The sequence below is a fragment of the Rhinolophus sinicus genome, chromosome 2, assembly GCF_057876585.1.
Source record: "Rhinolophus sinicus isolate RSI-liver-muscle chromosome 2, RSI-T2T, whole genome shotgun sequence".
Classification (NCBI taxonomy): Eukaryota; Metazoa; Chordata; class Mammalia; order Chiroptera; family Rhinolophidae; genus Rhinolophus; species Rhinolophus sinicus.
Genome location: NC_142502.1, coordinates 171,551,231 through 171,561,652, shown reverse-complemented (window position 1 = coordinate 171,561,652; position 10,422 = coordinate 171,551,231). Strand labels below are relative to the sequence as shown.

Below are 10,422 nucleotides of genomic sequence, written 5' to 3'. Positions count from 1 at the left end.
AATGTAACAGAAGACAATAGGTTCCAGTGCTGGCACACCTGTTCAAAGTCTTGCTCTGTTCTCTTCCTAGCTGTGTGAGCTCAGGCAAGTCGCTGGGTGGGAGGGAGCTTTGGTTTTCTTACCTGCAAACCCAGAAGAATGATATCTGCTTTGTTTATTGTGAGGATGAAATGATTTCACGGAGGTAAACCAGGTAAGACACCTGATCCATCAAGCAAGCAATAAACACATTTCCCCCCTAAATTAAGGCTCTTCCTTGAAGGATTAAAGAATGTCATTGTGGGGTCCAAAGTTGTAGTTAATCTTTGAATTCAAAGGCAAACCTGGAGCTGGGACTCTAAACAGGATTGTTTAGAATTCAGCAGACCTGCTGGGCAGTGCAGCTTCCAGGTCCTTCTTGGACACCTCAGGAGGAGTTTGGTTGGCCCACCATCTGTGGGGCAGCCTGACGCTTGGTTGTCACCCTTTGCCTTCTGGGGCGACTGGCATCAGTATGGCTGTGTTGGCCGGTCTGTCAGGCTACTTCTTTCTGTTGGGGCTTGTCCTGGGTGCGGCCAGGGCTGTCTTCCAGTTGCAGCCTGTGGCCCAGCACACAGAGCTCTGGGGCAGGTGCACCCCTGCTGCAGCCCTTCAGTTCTGGGGCACAGGGGCTGCTCCATGGCTCTGTGTCCTTCTTGGGGCTCTCCTCACTGCTGCTGCTGGGAGAAAGGACAGATACAGATCAAAGACTCCTCTGCTGTTCCTCTGAGCCCCTCCCCCACTCTCCATCCTGACTCTCTGTCCCTCCTGGTCTGTCCTTCCCACAGGCCTGGTGGACCCTGGTTCCAGGCCTCTGCCTTTTTGTACCAGGCTTGCCTGACTGGTGCTGTCCTGCTGCATGCTTGCTGTGGCCAGGCGCCGTGGGAGCCAAGCTCCTGGCATTTTGGCAGACAAGTTGAATCCTGTTCTTCTCACCCCCAGGATCCCGCTGCTTTGAACAAAGCCACTCCCTCAGGAGCTCTGGGAGCTGGGCCTTTATTTTGTGTTTGTTTTTAAAGCACTTGTTTTTTTAATAAAAAGCTAGTCTCAGCTAGTTGAACGAAAAACAACACCAACAATAACAGAAAAAAAAAACCCCACACAAAACCTGCCCTGCTTTGTTGCCACCCTCTTCCTGAATGGAATAAAATGGAAAGTGCTTGGCCCAGGCCTGGCATTTGGGTATAACAGACCTTCCCCACTGCTGAGTCACGCCGTGAGAAGGGCTTTGAGTGGGGAGGGACACCTAGCATGCGTTGGGAATACAGAGTGGAGGGTGGTCACAAGCATGGCGCAAGCCTGGCCCCAAAGGGGGACCAGCTCAGAAGGCCACACTGGCGTGTGCTGGCAGGCTAGCCTTACAGTTGCCGCGTGGAGGTTGGGGTCTGGCTGTCTGGGTTCAAGTCCTGGCTCTTCCACTCACCAGCTATGTGATCTGTACATGTTAGTTAATCTCTCTGATTCTCAGTTTCCTTCTTTGCAAAGTGGAGCTAATACTAGTACCCATCTTATAGGGCACTCAAAAATATCAGTATTGGATGAAGCATGTATAACTCAAAACATGTTAACTAGCATGTGAAAGCGCTCAACAAATGGCTAGCTGTCACTCTGGTGCTGCTTTGTAGCATGACTAGGATGTCACACCTAGAAAGGACCCTCAAGACCACCCTGTCATGTTGCAGGTGGGCCCCTCAAGGTCAGAGTGTGTCAATCAATCACATTAGGGTCAGGACTAGACCCAGCTCCCCACATGCACAGACCAGAACGCCCTTCTCCCTGCCTGTCACAGCATGTTCTTGACGATTCCGTGAGCTCTACTGTAACAGGAATGGGGGAGTGAGGTGGGGTGGCACTAAGACTCACATATATGAGGTCTGACAATTAAGTTCTCGAACTTTCCACCGTGCTCTTACGTTGGCAGCACTGTACAAACAGCTCAGTGAGGTTTCATAACCTTGGTGTATCAGTGTCTCAGAGCTGTATTCGTGTCGACATGTGGCGGTGTCTTGCTGAGTGGTGCTCCTTACTGTTGTTGCATGTTTGTGTGTGCCGTTGCGAGAATGTCTGAGTTTGAATTAAACCAATGAACAAACATTACATTTCTTGTTAAACTTGGCAAGAGTGGAAGTGAAATCAGGGACATGTTAGTCCAAGTTTATGGGGATAATGCCATGAAGACAATAGCTGTGTACAAATGGGTTAAATGTTTTTCTGAGGGGAGAGAACGCATCACTGATGAAGAGACGAGTAACGAGCAGAACTGACAAAAACATTACAAAAATTCGTTGAATTGTACAGCAAAATCATCGGATGACTGTGAGAAACATAGCAGATCAAGTAAACATCGATAAACAGTTCAGAAACTCTTAACTGAAAATCTTGGCATGAGAAAGGTGTGTGCAAAAATGGTCCCGAAGGAGCTCATGGATGAACAAAAGCAAAAGAGAGTCGAAGTTTGCCAAGACCTTCTGGAGAGGCAAGACGATGTTTTGGGCCATGTTATCACTGGTGATGAAACATGGGTGTATCAATACGACCCTGAAACAAAGCATCAAAGTGCGCTATGGAAGTCAGCCAACTCTCCACGACCAAAAAAGTTCCATCAGTCAAAATCAAGAGTCAAAACGATGTTGTTAATCTTTTTTGATATCAGAGGGATTATTCATTATGAATTTGTACCAACTGGACAAACAGTTAACCAAGTTTACTATTTGGAAGTGCTGAAAAGACTGCGTGAAAAAGTTAGACAAAAATGACTTGAACTTTTTGCCAGCAATTCATGGCTCTTGCATCACAACAATGCACCAGCTCACACGGCACTGTCTGTGAGGGAGTTTTTAGCCAGTAAACAAAAAGCTGTATTGGAGCACCCTCCCTACTCACCTGATCTGGCCCCCAATGACTTCTTTCTTTACCCAAAGATAAAGGAAATATTGAAAGGAAGACATTTTGACATTCAGGACATCAAGGGTAATACGACAGCTCTGCTGGCCATTCCAGAAAAAGAGTTCAAAAATGGCTTTGAAGGGTGGACTAGGCACTGTCATCGGTGCATAGCTTCCCAAGGGAAGTACTTCGAAGGTGACCATAGTGATATTCAGCTATGAGGTATGTAGCACTTGTTTTAGGATGAGTTCACGAACTTAATTGTCACACCTGGCACACATGCTTTTCAGGCAGTAAGGGACCCACCTACTGTGGTACTTAGAGCCAGTCTCATCCATGTTGGACTCTGGCCCCATCACAGGTCCCTGCAGGACCCAGTGTGATTTATGGGCACAGCTCCCACCTTACTTTTCCCCGTGCCCTGGAACAGGGGAAGGCAAATGCCGCATGTACTTCCTCCATGACCCTTTGCTGTTCTCTGATTGGAGCAGCTGGCAGGCATGGACAGGACATGTCCAGAGGAGAGGCTGTGACATGTAGTGTCAGTGGAGGCTGACTGCAAAGTCTGATTAATGATTTGGTCTTAGAACTGTGTCTTTCCCAACCTCAACCAGGTTTCACATCTGCATGAAGCTCAGGCTAGGAGGTTGATTTTCCTGGTTGCCGTTTAGGGGGCAGGCTGCCCAGGTAGCCTGTTCCAGGAAATGGGGGGGAAGGTTCTGCAGAGAGCCCCTTCCTGGGAAGTCTGGTGCTAGCAAAGACTGAAAGCACTGCATTTAGGGGAGAAAATCTGGACTCTTCTTGAATGCTCACAGTGCTGCAGCATGCCGAGACCTAGAGACTGGCACGTCTACCAGGGCGTTCAACACAGAAATAAATAACTGTTGAAACTCAGTAACTGAGCTTCCTGCATAAGCCTCAATGGACTGTTCCCCATCCTCTGGGCCCCATGATCTGGAGGATATAAACATCACCATTTTTCCTATAAGAGGGGCTTGTGCCTAGCATGGAGGACCAGAAGTGGTCATCCAGCTGCAGGCCCGTTCGTGCTGCAAGCCTGCCTTTGCTGCAAGATACGACTTGTGTCCTTGCCTGGGGAAACAGCCTGTTCTGAGCAGTTTCTGGCTCTCTGGCACCGGCTTGTTGGCTTATTGCATGAATAGTTCCCTGGTATGGTTTCCTGTATGCAGGAGGGCAGAAAAAAATGCTTGTGATCTACAGAGTAGAAAAATGCTCAGTGCTCTTACGGCGGACCTGCCTCTGCTCCTAGATGGCAACTTTACAGAGTTGAGTGAGGGGTGGGGAGTAGGGAATGAGCATTTTCCCATCACATCCATCACGTGTGCAGTTTCACAGTTGGGAATGGCTCAGAGGAGTGGTCTTACCAAGAGATGGGGGAATGGGTGAGAATCATTTTGTGACCTTCCACATGACCTTGGGGAAAGCTCCTGTTTAAGAATCCTCTTTCAAGCTACAAGTACTCCCCCCACCCCCACTCCAATCTCTCCAAGTACTAAGATTCAGGACATAAAACAACATTTTAGGGTGCCCTCTTCTGAGGAAAAGCCTGAGAGAAGGGCATTATTCTCTTCTTGAACAATTTTATGTTGCTTTATTATTGCTCCTGCTGTTTTAAAATGTTAGTGTTTTTAATTAATGCCGTTTTATTGTCCCTGTTCTCTCCAGCTCTTCTCCTGAAGGGCACAGTTTTAGAAATCTAATAACTGAATAAGTGGCTAGTGTGAGGCATAATGCATTAACATTTATAGAGGTTCTCAGATGAAAGACACTGTTCTGTAGGAAGCTCATTTCAGATTTAAGAAAAGAGCCGTGTTACATTAAGATTCTTGCAAAAATAATCAATACTTCATTTCTTTCAAGTGGCTGGGGAAGGTTATATAACTACAATCATGCACAACTTTCCCCAGATAATATCTTTATTTAAAATCGACTGCTGAGTGCTTTGTAAAAAAAAAATTACTATTTATGCCTCAACAGATTACGTCTGTAACATGTGTCACTCTGGCAGAAATTAACAGCTGATTTACACAATGGTAGGCAATGCAAAGAGAGCAAGGACGGATGCTGGTTGAACTCTGTCTACTCTGATATCGAGACACATCGATAAGAGTTTCTCTCTAATAGGATTTACATTCCCCGCCCCATGCCACAATTGACACATTTCTCCATTTATTCTGTAAAATAACCACTTGAGCATACGAGTCCTTTCGATGCTCAGACAGGCTGGTGCACTGTGCTCCTGGCCCATGGCAGCCGTGTGCCCGGGCCTGTCTGTCTGCGTGGCTGGGCCAATGCCAAGCAAGTCAGTTGCCGTCGTGAGAAAGCACACTTGTAACTCAGTCGGCCAAGGGTGAGGATGGCAACGCTGCCACCTGGGTACTGCTGCTCAGTGCTCACAAAGAGTCCCATTCCTTCTCTCCACATCTCTAAAGGGAGAGGTGGAGATGGGGCTGGATTGGATGAGGAGTGGAGGCTGGTCCTTGGGGGATATTCCGTACTCTAGGACCAGCCATTCCCAAGGCATGTCCCCTAGGTGTCCCCGAAACACTTTCAGGGGTTCTATGAGGTCAAAACTACTTTCATAATAACACTAAGGTCTTATTTGCTTTTTTCACTCATTCTTTCATGAATATAGCGTGGAGTTTTCCTGTGCACACGATGTGTGATATCACAACAGACTGCAGAAGCAGATCTGAGAATCCAGCTGTCTTTCTGTGAAGCCACAGACAAAAGAGATTGGCAAAAATGTAAGACAGTGCCACTCTTTTCACTAAAATTTTGTTGTTGCAGGAAATATAGTTAAATTTCATAAGAACGCATTATTTATGTTAACATATAATAGGGTCATTTAAAAATTAATTAATAAATATTTCAAACATTCCTTAATTTTAAATACAGTAAAAAATGATAGATGCAACCCCTATACACAAAGGCTCTTTTGGGTTCTCAGTCATTTTTAAGCGTGTAAAGGAGCCCTGGGACCGCCACGTTTGAGAACCTCGCGCCTAGATGCTGGTCTACTGCAGTAAGCCAAGAAGGACAGAAGCCAGGCTGCTGGTTCTAGATAGGGTGACGGTGACTCAACTGGGGGGGAGTGGGGTGTGTGTGTGCCAGTCACTTTATCTCAGTTTCCCTGTAAAATAAAGGGGCTTGTGTGGTTGGACTAACTTGGCTGTTTTAAACTTTATTTTTAATACAGCAGAACCTCTTTTCAATTAAAATCTTTCTCGGAACTTGAAATGAGTGGCAGATGAACACAGTTGTTCTGGGTTTGGGGGAGCGGTGTGGGGGGGTGCTGGATACTCCTAGATCCTTTTTCCAACCACCTCTTCCCTTGGAGCAGTTTGAAAGCTACTGAGCCAGGTGATCCGAAGGACCCCTCAGCTCTATTACAATCACTGAGGGCACCTGAGGGCACAAGGACTTTCCTTACCTGCTCGGGCCAAGCTGGGGTTCACAAGCGTTGCTGGAGGCACCTGGCACAGGCAGTCGGAGGTGGATTCCCGGCTGGCGGTCAGAAGCTGCCCTTCTGATGAAGGGCTGAGGGTTGAGGGCACACAGGACCTGTCCCCGCTGGGAGCCCACCCTTGGTCGTGCTCCTGAGCTGCTCCTCCAGCACCTTGTAGGGGTCTCACGAGGGCCTCCCGCTTCAGGTGCCAGCGATGGGGTGAGTGGGTGGGTTGTTGAGCATGGCGATTTAGCTTCAAACAGGGAGGAGGTGGCTGGGCAGAATATGGAACCTGTGTTCCCAGATGCTTTGGTGGTGGCTGCCTGAATGTCTTCAGAATCTCTTGTTTCCTTGTGCCCCTGAGGTGGGGATACTGGGGGAGATGGGGAAGGGCCAGAGGCAGGTGAACTTGCTTCTGTGCACTGGGTAGGGGGGCTGGAGGCCTCGTGCTGAGCGGGTGGGCTCTCTGGGACAGGGCTGGGCAGCTTGTGCTGGGGTGGCGAGGAAGCTCCTTTCTTCACTGTTGGGGGGCTTAGTGTCCTGGGGCTCATCACGGGGCTAAGTGTTGGGCTGGGGGACCCATGCAAAGAGGGACCGCTTGGCTGGGCAGGTCTGTGAGAGGAGGGCAGGCTTGAGTGCCTCTTGTCTGCTCTGGGTGTCCAGTGTGCCCTTGTGGGGGAAGTCTTCTTGACCAGCGGTGGGCTTCTCACCTGGCTTTGCCTTGGGGCCTCGGTAGAATGTGACCCCCGAATTGGCCTGGGCAGGCTGGGTTCCAGGGTCCCATTCTGCCTAGACGTGTGGCTGGCGTGGTGCCAAGGGATTGCCTTCTGGGGCTGCTTGGAGACGCTTGTGACCCGGTCTGCTTGTGACTGACTCTGAGCCCTGCCACCCTCCCCCTCTGTGTTTCGGCTGGTTGCTGGCAGGTGGTTGAGGTCCAGGGGAAGCTTTCCAGGATTGCAGCTACTCTTGCTGCTCCCTGGCCCTGTGCAGTGGGGCCTGGTGGAAGTGGCAGGGCTCCTGCTGGGCAGCAGGGGGGTGGGGCTCGTGCAGGTTCTTAGCTTTGGGGAAGCCCACGTTCTCCGGGCAGGGCCAGTCCCTCCCAGCCCCGGCACATTGGTCCTTTCGGGGGCGCTCCCTACCAGGTCGCTGCTTTCAGGGGGCTCCAGAGAAGTGAATGATTTGTCCATCAGGATTTCCAGAGGTGGTGGAGGGAGGTGCTCTGGGTCTTCCTGCATTTCACAGCGGAGGGCCTCATTCTTGGATGCCTCTGCTGTCGGCAGAGCGGGAAAGATAGGAGCTAAGGGCCTCCAGCCTGGGCCTGCTGTGAGAGATCCTCTGTCCGCTGCTGGAGAAATTCGGGGCTTTGGGTACAAAGGGGCAAGCCCTCTGTAAATGGGAAATCTGGGGGACATGATGGGGACCCCCCACTTCCTGGGACAAGGGCTTGACCCAAAGTCCTTAGACTCCCGCAGTGTGTTCAGACTCTCAGTGGGACTGAACGTTTCAATGAGTTTCTTGACTGACGTCCTGGTGGGGTGAGCCCTGCCGCCACAGTCCGTGGCCCCAGGAGCCTGCCTGGCCTTCTCCCCTGATGGGATGGCATTTGGAAGCCCCTCAGTTTCCCCCTGCCGGGGCCATTCACTCTCAGGGCGGGGACTGTGTTTCTGTAAAATGCTCTTGTCCTGACTCGGCAAGATGCTGAAGTTCTTGGTGAGCGATGCCTTGAGCTTGCTGATGGCGCTGCTCGGGCCGACCCTGCCGCAGTGGTCAGGCCTCAGGGTGGCTGCTCTGCGCTGTGGAGCCTGGTCCCTGCTCCGCTCGTGCCGACGTGTGCCCAGGGCGTAGAACGCCTCCAGCCGCTGGCTGAGGTCTCGCTGGACCCTCTGCAGCTCCTGGAGGGTGGTCTCCTCCACGTGGCTCTTAAGACACGCCTCTGACTGGGACCTCCTCTGCCTCTCAGGGGTCCTCCTGCCTCCACCGACTGTGCTCGGTCTTGGTGGGACCGCGCGCCTCTCCTCCTCCTCAGCCCAGTCCTGGAGCCCAGAGGGCACAGGGACGAACTTGATCCTTTCACTGATTGCTTCCTTCATCTTCAGAATCATTTCCTGGGCCTGGGGGCCCCTAAGCCTCCTGGGGTGTGGCTGGAATGGGCTTTCTGGGCCAGCAGGTGACGACATTGGCCTTGGATGGAAACCGTCTTCCTCTGTGCTGCTGTTCTCTGTTTCACTGAGGGATGGAGTATCCATCAACCTGTAGCCTTTAGAAAGATGCGCTTCCACGGAGATCCTGGTCCCAAAGGAGCCACACAGAGTGCCCTTGCCCGGCCCCAGAGACCCGGAGGTAGTATTTTCTGGGCCTGTGCTGGAGGCACCTGGGCTCCCTGCTTCATGCTGTGCCGCTGGCTGAACCTTTGTCATAGGAGGCCTTGAGAGTGGGCAGTCCTGGGCTCTGTCTGAAGCCCTCCAGGACAAACTTTGCTGCCGGGTATGACCCGACAGCCTGGCCTCCACTGTGGGTGACGTCCCTGGCTTCCATTCTACAGGCTCCGACCCTGAGTCCCAGCTGCCTTGCTGGCCCAGCCTGTCCACCAGGGGCACAGACTCTGTGTCGGCACCAATGCCACTGTCCTCGGAGCACAAGGGGAGACCCTGCACCCCAGGGTCGCTGTGGCCACTCGCCAAGCTCTCCAGCTGCCCCAGAGCCCTTAGGAGGCGTTCATCCGCATCCCTCTTCATGCTCAGCTTATCTCCCAAGCGGCCTGCGGTGGCCTGGAGGTAGCTGCTGGAGCCCTCCAGGAAGCCGCCGGTGAGTGTGGCCACGGTGCCACTCAGCACCTGCAGCCGGCAGACTGTGTATTGCAGAAGCTGCTGCAGGAGATCTGGCTGCTCCTGGGGCTCTCCTTTCCTCAACAGCCATGCCAGATCCCCCCTAACTTCCTGAAGGAGCACTTCTCCGTCCTTGGACAGCTCCCCCAAGAGCTGGTTGACCTTGTCAAAGCACAGCAGCAGGCAGCTGACCATGGGCTGCAGCAGCTCCTGGGTCTGGGTGGCCTGATGGGTGAGGCTCAGAATTGCTTCGTATTTGGAGAGGCAGGAGTGCAGATATGTGTAAGCGTGCTGGTGGGCTTTCACCAGGGGCTCAGGAAAGTCCACTTTGCCCTCAGGCCCATGAGCAGGAAGGCTGGTTTGGCTGCGATGGCCCTGATTGCCGGACCTGTGGCATTTCAGCTCCTTTTCCCATTTGAAGTTCTCCTGGGTATCACTCTCCCCAGAAAAGGCTGCTCCTTGGGACCTGTGGGTCTTGAATGGAATGTCCTTAGCCGTGTGGCTTTGTGACTTGTTCAGCTGGGATGCGGTGGTTTGGGTTTCTGTGATCAGTTTTTCCAGATCTTTCCTTTTGCCTACAGTGGAATCTCTTGTGAGCTGACAACCTTCGGCCATAGTTTGGGTCCATCTGGGACCTGGCTGCCCTTCTGCTGGCATCTGTCCCTGGGACAAGTCACCCCCAGAGTCACAGCAGGTGGAGCTTTGAACCAGCAAAGGGACAGAGCATCTTTCACTGCCCCCCTGACCTGCTGGCAGAATGGCTTTGGGCTTTTTAAAAAACTGAATGCCACTCTTAGCCACGCTGCTAACAATGCCACTGTGGGAAGGCGTACACCCCATGATTTCAGCTTGTAGTCATCTCCCACCCATAAGATTCATAATTTCCAGAGAATCATATCTGAAATAGGAACAAAAGGCAGTCTTACTAGTCCATCCAGGCCATTTCCAGGTCAGAATCCTTTGAAGTCCATGGTACAATGTCCTTAACTCAGCACGAGCTTTCTTTACCTCTTTGGCCCCGCCATGCTGTCTGTTGTCCTGTTGTTCGAAGTTTTGAACCCTCTGCTGTTAGTGAGCAGCAGGGCAATTGTAAAGGACCTCAGTGTCGTGTATTAGGGACCTGTGTTTTGCTCCATCCTGACAGATGTGGATGGCAAGTGGAACTTTAAGCCTATTAGGTTAATCACGCTCTAGCCAGTCAGCAGTCCCAGTGTGTTCTAATAT

General features: G+C 51.6%; 1 protein-coding gene across 2 annotated transcripts; it reads right to left on the bottom strand.

The window, feature by feature from the left end:
* Window positions 1–257: 257 nt before the first annotated feature.
* On the bottom strand, window positions 258–10,038 carry PCARE (photoreceptor cilium actin regulator). Of its 2 annotated transcripts, none has more exons than XM_088794602.1 (2): window positions 6,359–10,038; window positions 258–698 (listed from the first exon to the last, which is right to left on the bottom strand). In XM_088794602.1, exons 1-2 carry the CDS (start codon window positions 10,036–10,038, stop codon window positions 515–517), a joined length of 3,864 nt encoding a protein of 1,287 aa, XP_088650728.1. In that variant the 3' UTR covers window positions 258–514. The 2 variants fall into 2 exon arrangements, with proteins under 2 accessions (XP_088650728.1, XP_019590826.3); XM_019735267.3 differs by having other exon boundaries at window positions 258–695.
* Window positions 10,039–10,422: the final 384 nt, after the last annotated feature.